At 35.6% G+C, this 20,403-nt stretch overlaps 1 protein-coding gene across 2 annotated transcripts in view; it reads left to right on the forward strand.

Annotated features, from left to right (window-relative positions):
* The window catches only part of C2CD6 (C2 calcium dependent domain containing 6), a 66,639-nt gene that overhangs the window by 29,651 nt on the left and 16,585 nt on the right, over positions 1-20,403 (forward strand). The window contains exons 4-6 of one of the 2 annotated variants that reach the window (XM_036237271.1): positions 527-820; positions 15,925-15,982; positions 19,260-19,318. In XM_036237271.1, the coding sequence (XP_036093164.1) occupies positions 527-820; positions 15,925-15,982; positions 19,260-19,318 (411 nt within the window). The remainder of the gene's footprint in view (positions 1-526; positions 821-15,924; positions 15,983-19,259; positions 19,319-20,403) is intronic. The other variant, XM_036237272.1, reaches the window with a different exon arrangement.

Below are 20,403 nucleotides of genomic sequence, written 5' to 3' on the forward strand. Positions count from 1 at the left end.
GAGTCAGGATATACTGTTTTCCTTAGTCAAAGAGAGAGAGAAAAAAGACACTAAAGAGAATTTTTCATACAGCTAAATTTATTTAATTTAACAGGCTGTCCTTTGTTATATGAATCCATTCTTTGTACTATTTTGCTATTAAAATTTCCTTTGTGATACAGCTGTGATTTTATAACATGCTATTTTGCTATTAAATTGTTCTTTATTTTAGGATATATTGGTGATAGTATAACAGTAAAATGTTAGACCTCTTAATTTTCTCTTCGAGATATTGCTGATTTATAAAATCTGAGTATATGAGAGCCATTGATTTATAAAGCAATATGATCATTTTTATGAATAATATTCAGGCAAGCAGAATTTCTCAACTCTTTTAATAAGGAATGTAACAATTTACAAATATTGATGGCAACTTGTTATGATAAAGGATAAAGATGTACAAATGATTTTAAGTCCAATTTTATTAGTTTTAAATATTTCATAGTAATAATTAATTCGTAGTTTGTTTTATTGATATATTTTCTAGTTACCAAATAATGATGATACGAAAGGCCTGAGTCTACCAACTTCGAAACAATCAAATCAAGATAATTTAAATGATGTTGCTCCTAAAAGTGATGAATCAATAAAACAAACAGATACTCCATTGCACATTATTCCTAGCCTGACAATAACAGAAGAGAACAAAATACTACCTTTAGAGGAATACCTATCAGAAGACATGATGGACAGAAAAATGAACAATGTACTCCTTCACCCAGGAGTAAAATTAAAAGATAAACCTACAGGCATTTTGAAAAGAGACTCATCTTCATCAGAGGTAACGTTGAAAAGTATCCCTATAAATTCAGGTGGAATAAAAGGAGGAACCTAGATTTATCTCCAACAGAAAATAGGTGGCAAAGCAACAGTCTAAGCTTAGTCAGAAGGAAGACCCTGGATTCAAAATCAAAATGTAGCTTTCAAAGCCAAGATCCAAAGGAAGACCTTGAATTGAGGTATCTGCCCTCATGTTAGAAGTATAGGACTAGGAAAAACATAATTTATTTAAAAAACAAATTAAATATAAATAAATTGAAAATACATTCAAATGTCTCCAAGTGGAAGTGTATCTAAGTATATTCAACATTCTTACTCTGTTTATACTCATCAAGTAAGGAGGGAAAAACCGTTAAAGCAAAGTGATTAGAGATACTGGTAATACAAACTAGTCTCATGAGTTGGTATAAAATTCAGCTGAAAGTGTAACAACAGTAATAGAGTTCAGTGGAAGTTTATTTCAGTGGAAATTTTTAATGAAATTGTTATATAATAAGAAATAGCATATGTTCTCCCTGTTATAAGCAATTTTATAGTTTAGAATAAGAATTATCTAAATGTAAATTTAAAGGTACATTAGGGTAAAGCCTTTCTCAAAGTAACAGTCATTTTGTTTAGATCTTTACATCTTATTTGAATTACTATTATAGGTTCTTATAAAGCAGTGTAAAAATGTGTACTGGTCAGTAGATAAACAATATGAGTTCTAAATAAGGCTCTGCTGCTAAATATGTCAACACACATAGGCAACTTAATCTCTAGGCCTATTTCCTCATCTTTTGAATGGCAGATCATAGGTCTTTTCTAAATTCCCTTCCAAATTCCAAAAGATATGATTTTATTAAATGTATTTAGTTGGAACAGGTAATTAGGAATAATTAGGAATAAATAATTCCTAATTACCTAGATCAATAACCAGTCTAACTTAAAAATAATAACATTCTTGTTTTTAAATAAATGTGGAAGTAATAGTCATAGAAAATTTAGAAAATAGAACTATAAAAGAAAAAAATAAAAGTAGTTATAATTCTGTCACATTTAACAATTTTATTTCCTTTCAGTCTTTGTTATGCATAAATACCATTTATTTTTTAAAACTTGGATCAAACTGTGTGTGTATATATATGTGTATATATATATAGATGTATATAATTTTGTGCCTTTTTAAAATGACATCATATTATAAGCATGTTACCTGAATTTTCTTAAAAATTTGCAAGATACAGAATACGCTCACATACGGATATTCAATAATTCTTTTTAACAGCTTAAGTATTGTTAGACATTAAGTTTAAAATTAATAGCCTTTTACTTAACTATTTATTTGGATCTGTGATTATTTCCTCATATATTCATGGAAATGGCATGTCGACAGATTGCTTTCCAGAAAGATTATACCACTTTACATTCTCAGTAGTGGTATTTGAGTATTAATGGTCTTTTAAATAATGACTAAAACTTTTTCATGCTATTAGCCATTTTGATTTTCCCTATGAGTAGATAGATCATGTTCTTTATCCATTTTTTTTCTGTTGAGTACTTGGTGATGTTTAGGTTTTATAATGAGCTCTTTTTATTATAAGGATATTAACCACTTGTATATTTATTTCACATGGTTTTTCATAGTTTGTAGTTTGCCCTTTAATTTCTTTATTAAGTCGAACTTCCAAAATGTTTAGTTTTAATTTGAGAAGTGAATTATTTGTTGCTGCATAACAAACCACTCCAAAACTTAGTGGCTTAAAATAATCATTTTATTATCTCTCAGGATTCTGAAGGTTGACTGCACTTAGCTGGGCAGTTGTTTTGCTCTACTGGATATTGGCTCATCCTATAGTTATCTAGGAACTCAACTGGGCTGAAACACTCACAATAGCTCACTCACTTATATGTCTTACATCTTGATGGGAACAGCTGTAAATCTGGGCTCAGTTGGGATGTTTGGATATCTGGTTTGGTGTGGCTGTTTCTCTGTCTCTGTCTGTGTCTGTCTGTCTGTCTGTCCGTCCGTCCGTCTGTGTGTGTGTGTGTGCGTGTGTATGTGTCTGTCTGTCTGTCTGTCTGTCTCTCTCCCCATGTAATTTTAATCTTAGGAATTTTCCCTCTCCCTCTCTATTCCACCTCTTCATGTGATCTTTCTAGCGGGGCAGCTGAACTTCTTAAGTGGCAGCTTGGGATTTCCAATATACAAAAAATATAAGCTTCAGGTACTCTTTTAAGACTTAGGCTTTAGAGTAGCAATAGAGTCGCTTCTGCTGCATTCTGTTAGGAGATTTCATAAGTGCATGAATCTTGGAAGGTGGTGCTCATTGAGGGCTGTATTTGGAGATTAACCACCACAGATTAACTATCTCTAGCTCCAAGTAATTCATGTCTCTCCCACATGCAAAATATACTTAGTCCACTTCGAGGATTCTTAGTCTTATGCTATTACTGCATCAGGCTTAAGCTTGAGGTACAGAATTTTAACATCTAAATCAGATCCAGATGAATGAGGCTTATTGAGTATTACTCCTCTCAATTTTAAGACCTGCGAATTGAAGATACCAGTTATTCATCCCCTACATACAAAAGTGAGTCTGGCACAGGAAAACTGGAATATCGTGAAGGTGGAGGTTGGGAAAAGTCAACCATAAAGCAGCCATTGGGCCATAGTAACTCTGAAGCTCCCAGCTTTGCCCTTGATGCTTGGCTTTACCCTCTGAATAATCTCTTTTTTTTTTCTTTTCTTAAGAAAGAGCTTATATTTGTAGCTGAGTAACTTTGCAGCCTATGTTTTCTCTGTAGAAAGTTGAGAATTCAAAGCTTCCTTTCACTTTAAATTGTTTCTTTTCCTTTCAGTCCAAGATGCTATGACTATCTTAAAGATTTTTTGGGCTTCCTATGTATCAAATTATGATCTCAGCCAAATGTTACACCTCTAAATATCTTCAAGACAGGCCTTTGTTTACCTTTGGCTGATAGTCAAAGTTCTGTAGCACAATATCCTTAAAAATCTTAGAAACTTATTTGCTGAGCAGAGAGGATCTAAGAGGTCACCCTAAGTTACTTAGAATATTTTTTGTCTAGCTAAGTTGGTCTGTGAGACACTACATTAAATCTTTTTGAAATCTTAACAGCATTTCTTACATCCACACCCTGTGATATAGACCTTGAAACCACATTTTACTGGCAATGCCATTGGACCCTGACCAATGAAATCATGAGATAAGGATTTGGGGCATTGGCTCATTGGCTTAACAGAGTCATCAAGGACCCAGGAACCTGGCCCTTTCTTGTCTTACCTTTTTCACTCTCATATTTGTCTCTTCATAATCACAAGATGTTGCTTCAGTTCTAGGCATCACATATAGATCAAGGCAGGTGAAATAATGTGGGTGTAGAAGAATCAAGTACTCTTGCACTTGCTGCCTTTTATTTTTACAAAGAGACAGAAATTTACCCAATAATCGCCCAGTAGATTTAGTGTCTCACTGAATAGATTTAGGTCACATGGCTATCTCTAGCTTCAAAGGAGAATAGAAAAACTATTTGGCAGAGAGAATGGGATTGCCAATAATGATTTATCACTTTGTACTGAATACATTGCTGTTACAAGCAAAATTCAGGTTCTGTCAGTAACAAGGTAATATGGGGAACAGTTATTGTGTAATCAGTTACTAGTAGTGCTGCAATTATTCTCTCTAATGGAATCTCTTACCCCATATATTCTCAGGGTTCATTCGTTCACATCATTCAGGTCTCTACTCGGCTGTTACCTCCTTTGAGGAGGATTCTCTGACCACTCTATGTAAAGTAATTGTCTACTCATCCACCCTACCCTGTCCCTATTACTTTTTCTTCATGTATCATTGCCTGGTATATTACATATTACATGCTTACTTGTTTATTGTCTGTTATTCCCATTTATTTTTAATTCTAGATGGTAGTAATTTAGTCTTACCACAGTATCTTACCACTTAGAATGGTGATAAGTCCATTATAAGCACTTAAGAAATATTTTTTGAATTAATTAGTTAAAAATACTGTAGAGTATTGCATTTTAAAGGAATCTCTGAATATAGTTTAACTCCTGGACCTCATTTAGTGTATTAATCTCGTGGTCATAGGAAATGCAAATTATTTTAGTACTGTTAAGGTGAATTAACTACCTAGCTCTAGCATAGCAAATATCAGGCATAAAGCAGCAAGGTTAATTCCACATTCCAGAAAGACTAGTGATACGACCCTTGATTATGAATGAGTCTGAGTTTAAAGCCTCTAGTGCCTGCAGAAGACTAGGATTAAAGAAGACAGGAATGGTATATGTGATATCTCTAATCTTCTGTTCATCCATTTAAATTTAATCGACTTCACTAAGCTAAGAATTCCATTTATGAAATTTAAATCCTTGAATAATGACTGATGGACAGATGGGAAATATGCCATGATCTCCCCAATTCTTTCTTTTCTAACTCTGCACTTTGAATCAATCCAAGTCATGCATGTGAAATGCACCTTATAATTATTCTCTCCACTATCTTTTTTAATTCAATAGTTGTTTCACCTGGAAGTTTTTCTAATCTATGTTTTCTTTTCATAGACATGATTTTTTAAAAACTAATCGAGACTATAAAATAAAGATAGTTTCCATGATTTTTGAAGAGGAACTTTTCCAATTGATCAAAATGGACCTTCTTTTGAAATAATTTTAAAATTTCTAATCATTTTTCTCTTTGCTCATACCTTTTCTCTGGAAGATCTATTTGTTCATTGGTATTTGAGACGTATTTATCAGAGATTGTTTATTTAAATTTTTTGGCGCCAGACAAAGGAAAGGGACTTATTTTATGTTTTCGATAATTATAATGTTGCTGCATTAGGCTTTCATTTTCTTGTGAGGAATAGGAAAAAAATATGCAACTTGAAGCAATAGATACCAGGGAACATCACTAAATTTTCAGAGTGTTTCCATATTCATTGAGCCAGCATTCCTTTACTTAGCTGGGCACCTTAGGCTGATTACTGGTGCTATGAGCTTACAGAAATGTTTATTTCCATTGAGGGATAGAGGATTCTGCTCATTTTCTTCCAAGTCAGGCTTTTACTTGAATATCATAAGTCACAGGTTGATTGGTTAGCCCTTCAATCTGTTTTTATCTTGACTGTATCTTACAGAAACATTTTTGGACCGCGGATGGTACCTACGCTTATTATTTTCCATTCCATGCCCACCCCTTTCTATTCTTCACTTTTCTTTGTCCTGTTTTTTTGCCCCAAGATGGTGATCCCTGTGGACTGCCTCACCAGACTCTCTTTCTGGCTGACTTCTAGTTAGATCCAGCAAGTGGCAGGCGCTGGAAGGACATTGGAGGGTAAGCGGGGAAAGAAAGGTTGGGGTTTTCTGTCCGACCGTCTTTCTGCCTTGGTGCTCTGATTCTGGCAGTGGATTATTCTTCACATCTACAGCTACTGCTGGGTGGCCCTATTTCCGTGACTCCAGCTAACTCTGGGCTCTGGCTAGAGCAGTAACATCTTCTCAGTATTGTCCTTAACATCCCTTATTGGTTCCTTATCCATACACCCACTTCATTTAACTTAAAGCCTCTTTAGTTGAACCATTTTATAGGAATTCTAATTCCTACCCTAACTCTAACTAGTAGTCTAAGTTTTCTAGTATCCATACAGATTTTCCTCTATTTTTATATCTATATGCTCATTTCACAGGGGCTTTGTAAAAATTTAAAAGATTATCTTGACCTGAATGTTCATAATGCATTTTTTAAAGTACAGAGTCAAAAATGATGCATGCTTATTATAAAAATTCAAGCAATCCCCTCCACATGCAAGAAAGAGCTTGTAATTTTACCACCCAGAAATTATCTGCAATTGCTCTGAGTAATAAACTGTCCTTTGTGTCTATTTAAGAGACTCATGTCTTCTATCAGCATCATGATATTGACAGACATGGCTTTCTAAAAGACAAAGGACAAGAACCTGTGGTCTGATCAGTTGGATTTAGGAGAAGCACATGGGAATTGGTAGTGACCAAATTATATGATCAATCAGGCAATAAATTGTCCTCCACTTTATTGTTTATTAATGAGAGGGAATTGGAGAGGTAGTTGCAAGTGTGGGAAAGTAGGTTCAAAAACAGCTGCTTGAATAGTGGTTGTTGCTAATTATCCTCTAGGTAGGAAGACTTCCTTGCCAATCTGATAATCTACCTCAATCTGTTTCATATTAATAATTAGCATTAAGATTTGTCCCAGATGGGCAGAAGATTCTGCTCAGTTTCAGAGATGCATACCTACACTGAGGATGACAGGATGGGAATTCATGACTGCTATGAACAGAGACCAGGTGAATCATTAGAACTTTGGCTGGTTTGCTTGGGAGACTGTGTATAGACTGTGTAATACATGTAAAGAAAGGGTGGCAACAGGTCGGCCATCTTATGGCGAACTACTTCTGCAATCCGTAGTGACAATCGTACATCCATTCCAAAACAACAGTAAGAGATCTCAGTGTTTGTTGTTGTTGTTGTTGTTGTTGTTTTTGTAGTGGGTTCTGGCTGTTATAAGGTAGTTTTGGCCCTCTTGGGTATATTTCCCTGGAACAGACAAAACTCTTATGGGAAAACATACTTAGGCATTGACTAGTGTTCAGGCTCTTACTGCCCTGAATTGGATACACAATGCTGATGAAGAAGATCCCCTAGGAAATGAGAAACTGACCCAAGAAATACAGATCAATTCTTGCAGTCGGCTTGCCCCGGAAAACTCCTGTAGCCCTAATGTTGAAGCCAGGCAAGAATTTATGAGATGCCATCTTGGTAATGGGACAGCAGATGCCCTGGATTAAAGTGAACTCCACAAGTAGCTCACTGCTTTGCAAATCAAATTCAAGTCATCAAAGGACCACAAACCTCATGGCCTATCCAGAAAACAGTGTAACCATGGCTTCTGAGTCAAGGCATTTTTAAAGATAAAATAGTTGGTGGCAGCTAGGAAGACCTTGCTGCCTGATACAGAGGTTTGGGAAGACCAACAACAATAAAAGTTCTTTGGATTGAGCCATAAATTGCTGCTATACCACTCAAAACTGAAAGTAAATGTGAAGTCCTGTTAAGTGGTATGATTTGCTTTTTCCTGCACCCCATGACACCTCCATTCCCTCTTATCCTAATCTTAGCTGCTTTAAGGAGAAACATGATTAGAGGTGGAACTAAGATATCCTTCCCCCTAAACAGGATGGAAGGCTCTATGCAGCCATTCAGATTTTCCAGGGAATTTCATGGGGGGTAGGGACCCAGTCTTTTATGTCTCTGTTGGATATGGGTGTCCAAGTCTGTACCTTACCCAGACCTGTGGAAGGAAGGCTCACTCAGATTCAGTTTATGGGCTTTCGGCAAGAGTTACAATGTGGAAGGGAACATAACCTCCTAGATGGGACTCTTCGGGTTAACTGAAATCGAACACATACTGTCATTTCTACATCTGTATGTGTGGTAGCAAATATTGTGTTGTGTACTTGTCTGTCCCCATCGCATAAGTGTCAGAGGGATTGGAAGAATGACATGTAGAAAAGTATTGGTGGTAAAAGTATGTCACTACCCAACTTGCCTCTGCATGCCCTCTCAGACCGTCTAACAGAAACACTATAGAATCCTGGGAGGACAAAGGGAAATCACAGGCATCATTAAGGACTTCAAGGCAGCAGGGAAAGTAAGAGATGCATGATCTTCCAGATATTGTGACTACAACTGAATCCATTATTCAGACTCGTGGCACTTGGTATGCTATCTTGGACATTGCCAACACCATCTTTGCTATACCACTGACACCTGAGGATCAAGATCAGTTTCCATATATTTTTAGTTTTCCCCAGCAATACCTACTTACCTGCCATTTGTCACCAGTGAGTGGGTCAGAATTTAGCATGAGTGCTTCTACCCTCTGATGTCCACGTCCTTCATTATATAGATGATGTCCTATTGGTTAGCAAGTTAAAAGCCTAGTCTCAACAGCCTTGAACATGGTATTATCACACCTCTACTGACAGAAGTGGATAACAAACCCTGATGAAATTCAGGGGCCTACTTACCAGGTAAAGTTCATTGGGACTATCTGGGCATAATGATTCATACTGTTCATTCCTTCTGGCAGTCAAAGAAGAACTCATCTCTCTGCTCCACCTGCTTCCACCAGCACCTTGTTGGACTCTGAGTATAGGAGACAATATGTACCTCACTTGGGCATTCTCCTTCCCCCTTTATACTGGCTAACCTACAAACCAGCATCCTTTCAGTGGAGCCCAGGCCAACAAGCCGAGTTAGAAGCTATCTAACAAGCTGTGATACATAGTCTTTGGGGCTCTACAATCCTAATAACCCCTTTGAGCCAAAAATCTGTGCTGATTGGAATCTCTGCCCTCTTGGGGTTTTGGACTTGTTTTTCTCTGACATAGCTACCAGGTTCCCCCTTTTGAAAAGCAGTTATTAACTTGAGTACATAGTACCAAGAGCTATTGAGCTCAGTGAACACCTTATCTGGAGAAGCCTTGTGACTCTGGCTTGCCATTCCCATTTTGGGAATAGAAAATTGAGCTCAGCAACTAACAAAGTGGAAAGAGCTCAGTAATCTTTTCAAATGGAAGTAGCATATTTAGGAACACAGACTGCCTGACCCCACATATCTCAGCTTCGCAATGTGGCAATTACCCTTTAGAGAAAATCTCATCCCTCTTTCTGCCCCCTGAAGAAAATCAGTGGCCAAATAGAAACAAAAGCCTTGCAACTGTTCTAGCTGTTCTCCGCAGGCTACCCTCCCTCACACCCTTGCTTTACCTGTGCTCCTAGTCTGTAAATAATAACCTCTTGATGACCATGATAGCCGTAGCCCCCTAACATGTAAGTTAGTCTCTGTGAAGCAGGGGGTAAAACCCGGAAATCAGCTGGTAGGGTTTGGGCAGAACTTGCAGTGTGGAAAAAAATGTTAAGTTAACATGACCTTGTGGGTAGGGCCCTTTCTGTTGATTCAGTGTTCTATTGTTATACCTCTCATTATTAACTCTTTAATGAAACTGATATGTTGCACGCTTATACTGCAAATCCTCATAAAGTGTCAGAGGAAATTCTCCCATTTAGGGCACTGCCACATGTAGAGAAGTCCTCACCATTTTCCACAGCTGGGTGGATCAGGATTTAAGTGAGTGCCTTCACTCTCTGTTGTCTAAAGATAGAGGTGATATCCTGTTGGTTAGCCAGTCAAAAGCCTCAATTTCAATGACCTTCACTATGGTGACATCACACCTCTACCAACAGGGGTAGCTGATAAACCCTGACAAATTCAAGGGCCTGCTTCCCAAAGAAATTTTCTTGGGACTGCATGGGAAGATTCATAACACTTAAATCCTTTGGTGCTCAAAGAAAAAGCGCTGTTTCTTTGGCCATCCATCCCCTAAAAATAATCCTAACATGTTTTTTAACTCTTTGAGTATAGGAGACTGTATGTACCTCACTTGAGCATTCTACTTTGTCCTTAATATCAGCCAACTTATAGATAACATGCTTTAAGTGGGATCTAAACCAGCAAGGTTTACTGGCCAAATGGTAGATATGTGTTCAGGGTTACATCTGACCCGGTCCTAGCATTTTATTTTGGTTTTCCATGAAAAAGTGACAGCTACTGATTTTGGTGAAAACTTGTCTTCCATTCTGCCACCTGAAAAGCAAAGCCACTGGCTCATTGGAGACCTGGATTCACAGAAGTGTCCTAAATACCTGGTGGTATCAAATAGGCTATTGAGGCTCTTCAGCCCAAAGGCCAGCTGTGCAGAACCACAAGTGGATGTGGTCACTCCACTCATTTGGGTAGAACTCTAGCCGGTACTCGCTTGAAGAACCTTGTTATATTTTTACTTACTTTTGGGCTGTTGCCCATGGCCTAGCCACTTAGTTTGCCATTTGGGAAACTACAGACAGGCAGATTGAAGGCACCCCTCTTTGGAGCTGCAAACGGTAGAACCACATTGCTGCTACCAAAGGAACCATGTGATTGTGAGATACACACAGTAAGGGCGTGTTCTCAGAAAGATTGGCTAGGATCAAGAGGATGACTGAGCCTCTCCTACTTTGCCTGGATTTATCCTTATACTGGACACAACAGCACATCCATTATCATACCCAGGCACAAAGTAAAGAAGACAACTTTGGTGCCATTTCTGATGCAGTGGCCGCCACCGCATGCCAGACTTGACTCTTGCCAAAAGTTGACCCATTTAGCAGCTATCCCACCTGCTCCTAACATTGGACTTTGGGGCCCTTTTGGGGTAATTGGTTGACATTTTTCAGATTTTGATATCACTTTCAGTCCAGTCAGATGACTCCAGCTACTCTACTGTAGTCCTTGAAAATATCCTTGATTGTGTCCTTGACTTTCTGGATCATTTGCAGTCTAAACATGGTGTGCAAAAGCCACTAAAAAATGGCCTAGTAGTCAAGGTATTTGATGGGCCTTTCATTACCCCCACCATCCACATGCATCTGATATTATTAACCAGTGGGAAATTCTAATAAAAAAAAGACTCAAGAAGATTTCTGACTATACCATTTTCATCTCCTCCAGTTCCATATTTCTTAGAGTAAGGCAGTTTGGGCACTGATTGCAGCTTTTCTCAGAAAGAGACAATTTCCTTTCAGCTGTTCCCTGGGTAATGATCAGGACAAAGGGAATGGAGGGTTACATATCTATTTTGAAAATTTTGAGATCCCATCTTGACCATTCTTGGGCATAATGCTTCTTTTTTCCCACTAATGGCAACCCCAAGTTGGCATGCTTTGTATACCCTCAACGTGGCAGCCATGCCAAAAGGGGCCTAGGGCATTCAAAAGTCTGCTTCAGTCACTTACATTCTCTTATTTGATTAATATTGTGCTATTTCATAAGAATAACGTCCACTTGGTTGAGTACACTGCTCGCCTAGTCCTCCTACAGTGGCCCACTTGGACCAATGTTGGGGGCAAAATGGGTCTCTGTAAATTTTATTAAAATGCCCTTATTCCCTTTTGGATCTGGGTTAAAGGTCTATGTGACATTAGGAGATGATTGGGGAAAAGGTTAAGTTGTAGCCATCTGGAAGCTTTTCTGTCTCTGCTGAGATTCAGTAGGAGTCTGACTCTTCAAGGTCTTCCTTCTTATTTCCTCAGTTCACCTCTTTCTAAGTTGAAGATATTAGTAAGAACTCTAAAGCTTTTGTTGATTTATTATTATTATTTTTTTGCCCTCAGAATTGCCTCTAAGACCGGAGGTAAGGTTAGGAACAAGGTGATTTGGCAAACATCCCTTGTCTTTGCCCAGCTGCCATGTTTTGAAGTTAAAGACAAAAACTTGTACCGTAATAGGGAACTGGGGAGGGGGGACCAGTTACCTATTAAGCTGCTGCTTGTGAATTTTTAAAATTTATTTACTCAAATTAGTTTCAAGTATACAGTACATTGGTTAGACATCTATATTGTTCATAAAACAATCCCCTCAATTGCCCCCTCCCTCTCCTGGCCCTCCACCTAGCCATCATATTAATGCTGACTACATTCCCTCTTCGATGCTCCCCGTGGCCAACTATCAACTACTAATTCGTACTTCTTTAACATTTCACCCTATTCTCCCAGCCCCCAAACTCCCAGCCCCTCTGTCTGTCACCAAATTGTCCATTATATTTGTGAGTCTATTTTTGACTTGTTTGTTCCATTTGTTCCTTAGATTCTGCAAATAAGTGAAATCATATGGTATTTATCTTTTTCTGTCTGACTTATTTTACTCAGCATAATAACCTCTAGGTCCATCCATGTCGTTGCAAATGGTAAGATTTCACTTTTTTTAATGGCTGAGTAATATTCCATTATATATATGAACCATAACTTCTTTATTCAATTGTTCATTGATGGGCATTTAGGTTGCTTCCATATCTTGGCTATTGGAAATTGTGCTGCCATGAATATTGGAGTGCATAGATCTTTATGAATTATTGTTTTAGCTTTCTTTGGGTAAATACCCAGAAGTGCAATTGCCGAGTCAAAAGTTATATCCGTTTTTAATTTTTTGAGAAACCTCCATACTGTTTTCCATAGTGGCTATACCAATTTGCGATCCCACCAACATAACAGAGTTTCCTTTTCTCTGCATCCTTGCCAACACTTGTTGTTTTTTGATTTATTGATGATAGCCATTCTGACAGGTGTGAGGTGGTCTCTCATTGCAGTTTTAATTTGTATTTCTCTGATGATTAGCTACTTTGAGCATCTTTTCATATGTCTGTTAGCTATCTGTATTTCCTCTTTGGAGATGTATCTATTCAGGTCTTCAGCCCATTTTTAAATTGGATAGTTTGGTTTTTTTTTATTGTCTAGTTGTATAAATTCTTTATATATTTTGGATATTAACCCCTTATGAGATGTATTGTTAGTGAATATCTTCTCTCGGTCAGTTGTCTTTTTGTTTTATTGATGGTTTCCCTTGCTGTACAAAACTTTTTAGTTTGATGTTGTCCCATTTGTTTGTTTTTTCTTTTGTTTTCCTGCTTGAATTTTTGACCTTTCATTATTATATTTTTTTGTTTTATTATAGTATAAGGATTTTTCCATCCTGCTTTATTCCATTTTACCTAGAAGTCTCTATAATACGTATCCGGCATCAATAAATGATTTCTGAATTTTAATGAAATGTTGGTAAACATCAATAACCCAACACTGTCTTAGCTTGCTGCTGCTTCTAAAATAAGTTCTGTCCATGTCCTAATAATACTTATTAACCTGTTTTAAGAACCTGTTGCACACTTTCATCACTCCCTTTCCAATATGTTTCTCTTATTGTGAGATATAATATACATACAGAATAGTGCATAAAACATGTGAGCATTTTAATGATTAATTATAAAGTAACCACCATTGTAATCACTCCCCAGGTCAGGAAATAAAACACTGCAGGTATAACAGAAGCTCTCCATTAACCACGTGCCCTTCCCTGACCACAGTCCCGTCACGCTCCCTCCAGCAATGTCCACTTATCTTGACTGTTGTGATTACATTTCCTTACTTTATAGTTTTACTAATTTTTACATTCCCAAACAGCAGTTTGCATGCATTTATTGTGGTGGTGTTTGTTTTCAGCATGATATTTGTGAGGTTTAATCATATTTTATATGGATATAGTTAACTTATGTCTAATGCTATAAAATACTCAACGAATGGAATATAATTTAAATGTCGTGTGAATGTAATTTATTAGTCCCACCCATTTTGGATGGAATTTGGGAGAACCAGCAATTAACAGCAATGCTCCTATGAACATTTTTGTGGCATGAAACTCTCTGGGGTAGATACAGAGAGGTGGAATTGCTGGTTCCTAAATAGATAATACGTTCAAATTAAAATTTAAAGATAAAGCCACACCATTTACCAAGATGGTTGTTTTACTAACAGTGTATTAGGGTCTCTGTAACTCTGTTTCCTGAATAACATGTTGATACTGTCAGTCTTTTAATTTCATCAATATGGAATCTTATGGTGGTTTTTGTCTTTTGTTTTTTATCAACTTTATTGAGGTGTAATTTACTGTACTAATCTATAGGGATGCCGTAAAGTGCCACAAAATGGCGCCTAAAAACAATTGAAATTTATTGTCTCTGAAATTTATAAGGGAGAATCCTTCCTTGCATCGTCTAGTTTTTGATGTTTGCCAGCAGTCCTTGGCATGTCTTAGTTTATAGCTGCGTCACACCATTCACTACCTCTGTCGTCACATGGCTGTCTTCTCCCTTTGGGAGTCTTTCCTCTAATAAAGATATCAGTAATATTAGATTAAGGTCCCAGCCTACTCTTGTATGACCTCATTTTATTACATCTGCAATAATCTTATTTTCAAGTAAAGACACATTCTAAGGTTTTGGGCATTTGGACTTCAACATGTCTTTTTTTGAGAGACATAAGTTAATCCATAATAACATTTACATACCGTGAAATATATAGGCATACCTTTGAGATGTTGTGGGTTCAGTTCCAGAGCACTGCAATAAAGCAAATGTCAATAAAATGAGTCACAATTTTTTTGGTTTCCCAGTGCATATAAGAGTTATGTTCACACTATACTGTAGTTTGTTAAGTGTGCAATAATAGCTATATGTGTATAAAAACAGTATACATACCTTAATAAAAAATACTTTAATGTTAAAAAATGCTAATCATCATCTGAGCCTGTTGAAAAAATGTCACTGATGGACACAGGGTTGCCATAAGCCTTCAGTTTGTAAAAAAAATGCAACATCTGCAAAGCACAGTGAAGCAAAGTACAATAAAATGAGGTATCCCTGTACCCAATTTTATGTGGATAGTTTGTTGCGTTTTCAAAATGTGTATTTCAGTGTACCCATCACTCATATCAAGATTTAGAACATTTCCGTTACTATACTATTAAATATGATAATATTTTTTCTCCAGCTTTATTGAGATATAATTGACAAACAAATTGTGTATATTTAAAGTGTAATGTGATGATTTGATATATGAATACTTTGTGAAATGATTAGCACAGTCAGGTTCATTAACACATCGATCACTTCACAGAATTATTATTATTATTATTATTATTAATTATTATTATTATTTTTGGTAGTAAGAACATTTACAATCCACTCAGTACATGCCAGATATAAAATACAGTATTACTATGGTTACCATGCTTCCATTGCTCCTAGAACCTACTCAGCTTATAACTGCATCTCCCATTTGACTGGCATCTCCCCATCTCCCTTAATTAACAACTTGATATGGTGGATATACAATGAAGACTGCTTCCAACAATTAGAGAATATACAATTAAAGGACACAGGTGTTTTATTTTGATGCAGTCCCACTTGTTTATTTTCACTCTTGTTACTTGTGCTTTTGGTGTCATATCCAAGAAAACACAGCAAAGACCAATGTCAAGAAGCTTTTATTCCTAGATAAAGCCAAATGATAACATTAGATCTCATGTTATTATTTTTTATAACCATCCACAAAGCTAAGTTTAAAAGTCATATTGATATTTCATTTTTTCTATTCATTTTTTCTTTCTGCTTTATTATCAGAGTTCATATTATTCCTTAAGCATAATGAATAAAAATCTAAAGGTCCCTAATAATATAGGTAAGTTATTATTTGTATATATATTGTTGTAATTTTCAAATATTCAGTGAAATTGAGAATATGAACCCATATAAAACAATAATTATCAATACTTCAAAATGTAAATCACACTATTCTGTTTTGTGATTACTGACATGAAAAACCTATGGAATTACAATACTATTGAGAAATCAAGCAAAGCAAAATACAGGTGGTCTTAAAATCCTTGATAATATTTATTTTTATGTATTAAAACATTTCTATGTTGTTTTACTACATAACATTTATTATGTATCAACAAGTACATAATAAGTAACATTTATTAAATAACACTAATAACATTTATTATGTTTAACTATATTTACAAACATATTGGCTATTCTGTTTATTTACCTAGTAAAGAGGTTTTTCTAATTTAAGGAGTTGTTCAGTGATATTATGAAGACACATTCAATATATCATTAAACTCAAAGGTGATAATCAAAGTATTTAACAACTAGTAGAGCACAAGCATGGAACAAGCAGATCAGACAATATTGTTGGATCAGAGTTCTGGAGGTTTCCTGCTGTGGGTTGAAGGAAATTGGAGATTCCTAAGAAAACCAGCATAGTTAGGGCAATAAATGTAAGGTGGGCACTGGAACATCTCGAGGCAACAACTTTTTACAAATTATTACAGAAATGCTTTAATATTTAACAATTGGAACAGACATAGCTATGTAGTGACTGAATATTCATTCGGAGGAGACTGCAGTAATATAATTTGCAGTAATATAATTAAAATGAGAAAATAAGAAGATAGAACACTTGACAGGGAAGATGAGCAAGCAAACGCGTTTCTTGGTAACATACAAGCATCCTTGGATAGAGTGTATACTCAATTAAGGACTTAATGGAGAAAAGTATCAAATGAAAATGTGACTACTTTTAGAAGAAAGTCACCCAAAAAGAAATTTGGCATATCTTGAATAGTTGAAAATAAAAATAACTAGAAATTAATGCTTTAGCCATGTATTTTTTGTTTTTATACATAGATACATAGTATATGTATTAATATATCTATTCTACACCATGATAACAGTTCCAGGAATATATATTGGTGTGCAAGAAGCTATTTTGGAATACTGAATGTCAGTTTCAGGAACTAATACTTCAAATGTCAGGAAAAAAATTAAAGTACACCTAAATTATTATTCTTGGGAAAAAAGTGGACATTGGGAATAACATTCAGTAGTAGTAAGACATCTTGGGAGATTGGGATATTTGAGTACCCATAATATGGTTAGTATAAAACTTTTATCCTAATATCCTCTAGACTCTTCAAACCATAGAACGACTTTTGGAGTAAATCAAATAGAACATCAAGGAAGCTCCTTAGTCTATTATTTACAACTAGTCCTTGAAAAAGAGAAATATTAGTAATAGAAAAGTAATAGAAAATATTAATGAGGGGATAAGCTGCCTTGCCACTATCTCTGTGACCTTATGCCAGTCATCATTTTTCTTAGAAAAGCCTCAGTTTTCCCATTTTAAAAATGGAAGAGTAGAACTAGACACCAAAACTAAATATTTCAGTACTTTCGTATGGTTGCCTTATATTGCCTTATTTTCTCATCATAACTTTGTAAACATTTTACATACATTGGTTTATTTAATCTTCATGCAACCCTGTGAGGCTGACACTATTATCCTGGCTTTACAGATGAGGCAACTGAGATATGGAAAGGCTGAGTAATTTGAAAATTCTGTAAAAGTAGTAGCCAGTGGTTCCATCTCTTCTAAAGAGGGAAGAGCCTTCATAAGCAGTGTTAATCAAATACAGAAATGGAAAGAACATCTATGGGGCATCTTTTTTCATAAAAAATAAATCCTTAGCATGGGAAATGGCTTCCTTTCTTATTGCTCACTCCTATCTTGCTCTTGGGCAGGCCATTTACTGTTTTTTTTTCTTCTCATTTTAAAATGAGAGAGTTGGCTTTAGACTGTTAGATTTCCTTTTTCTCTAAAAGTCTGTATTCCTGAATTTATATCTGAACAGAGCCTTTAAAAAACTATTTAAGATCCCTAAATATATATATATATTTTAAATGGCTTTGTTATACTTTGAGTTACACTTTTCAGTTTACTCATGCAGACCAGTCATATAATTAATCCAATACTTCTATAGATACATTATATAAAATGAAACACACTACATTAAAGACTTAATTTAGTAGGGCTCATATAATGCTTTTGCTGAATTCCTTGAATTATCATTACCTGGAAGCAGAGTAAAGGCATATGCCTAGCCTAGTTACTTTGGAACTACTTTTATAGAGACTCTCTGACTCCCGATATTTATGCACATATATTTTAGCCCAGAACCACAATTCATTGAACACCATGGTCATTCCACTCCATACCTTATAAATTGTTTTAGTTTATTACATAAGAATTCTCTCTAGGCTCGTGAACTGAATTCTTAAGGAAATGACAGAAAGTATCTAGAATGTAGATTGTTTGTCCACACAGTTTTACAGAGTTAGGTCTGTATAGCAAATATATGATGGAAGATAACCCAAGCAACTGCTAGAGGATAGACTAAAATGAGGATCTAAGAAGGATGAGTAAAAGCAATCTTTTAAGCATCTAGTCAAGCACAGCTTTGAATAATGTGCATCATTTTTAACATCCATGAAAATATTCAGAAGCATCTAGAATGCAATGACAAGATTTTTAGGTTTTTCTTTCTTTCTTTCTTTCTTTCTTTTGAACTGGCATTAAGAGCCAAAAAAAATATAAGTACGTAATAATCTGACTAAAAATACAATCATTTATGTACATAAAAGTACAGAACATGATGGCATTTAATTTTAATCGCTTGGTGTATTTTAACATTACTGTTGAAAATAGTAATTGGAGTTACTAGGTGACAAACCCAAGGGTACAGTGTGACAGGAATCAGACCAAGGGAAATAGTTAATGATGGAAACAATAACAACAAAAGTTGCATTCACTTTGTGCTTATTATATTTCACACACAGTGTTAGATGCTTTAGTCCTTTAAATCACAACAACCCTATAAGGGAGGGTCTTCATTCTTTGACAAATGAGGAAACAGAGAGAGGCAAGATAACTTGTCCAAAGTTAGATGGTTGGTTAGTTGCAGAGACCCTTTGAGAACAAGTAGTCTGGTTCCAGAGCATGCACTCTTAGTTGCTATGCTGTGCAGTCATTAGTCAGTAACGTGTGTAGAACGTACTTGTCAAATGCCACAAGTGCCAGCTTATTTATATAATCATTTAAAACATTTTTTCAGATGGGTTAATGCAAGCTCAGTCCTATCGACAGCTAAATACAAATAAAAAAGGCAAATCGGTAAGTAGATGATATATCCTTGAAAAATAGTTGCTGACATTTTATGTTGTTTTGAATTAATGTTTGCTGACATGACAGTATGCTATCATCAAAAGAGCATATGCTTTATTATTATGAATTTATTGGAATCAATATTTTATAATGTATTATAAATTTATAAGTTATTATAAAGCAGTATAAGTATAACATTAACTTTGGCAGGCTACACTATTTAATTCTTTATTTCTGCCTCCCCCAAAATAGCTATTGCTTAATAGACAACTCACAGGAAATCATAGACTATCTCTGCCCATCTATTGAAATATGAACAATTTAAAGAAGACATAAATACGGCCCACATAAATACGGGTTTACTTCTGGATTTTTGATTCTGTTCCACTGTTTCGTATATCTGCTTTTCTGCCAATATGATGCCATTTTGATTACTTTGTGGTATAATTTGAAGTTGGGCAGAGTGATGCCTCTAGCCTCGTTCTTTTTTTCTCAGGGTGCCTTTGGCAATTTGGGGGTCTTTTGTGCTTCCATACAAATCTGATGATTTTTTTTGTTCTATTTTTTTAAAAAAATGCCAATGAGATTTTGATGGAGATTGCATTAAATCTGTAAAATGCTTTAGGTAATATGGTCATTTTAACTATGTTGATTCTTCCAATCCAAGAACACAGAATATCTTTCCATTTCTGTATATCTTCTTTGATTTCTTTTAATAGGGTCTCATAGTATAGTTTTCATTATATAGGCCCTTCACTTGTTTCATTAAATTTATTCCTAGGTATTTTATTTTTTTTGTTGCATTTGCAAAAGGAATTATTTTTTCCACTTCTTTTTCTGATGCTTCATTATTTGAGTATAGGAACGCTATGGATTTTTAACATTGATTTTTTATCAGAGACTTTACTGAATTTGCTTATTGTTTCTAGTAGTGTTCTTGTGGAGTCTTTAGGGTTTTCTGTATAGAGAATCATGTCATCCGCAAATAGTGACAGTTGACTTCTTTGTTTCCTCTTTTAATGCCTTTTATATCTTTCTCTTGTCTGATTGCACTCACTAGGACCTCCAGTGTTATATTGAATAACAGTGGCAAT

Source organism: Rousettus aegyptiacus, unplaced genomic scaffold (assembly GCF_014176215.1).
Source record: "Rousettus aegyptiacus isolate mRouAeg1 unplaced genomic scaffold, mRouAeg1.p scaffold_m13_p_2, whole genome shotgun sequence".
In the NCBI taxonomy this organism is placed as follows: Eukaryota; Metazoa; Chordata; class Mammalia; order Chiroptera; family Pteropodidae; genus Rousettus; species Rousettus aegyptiacus.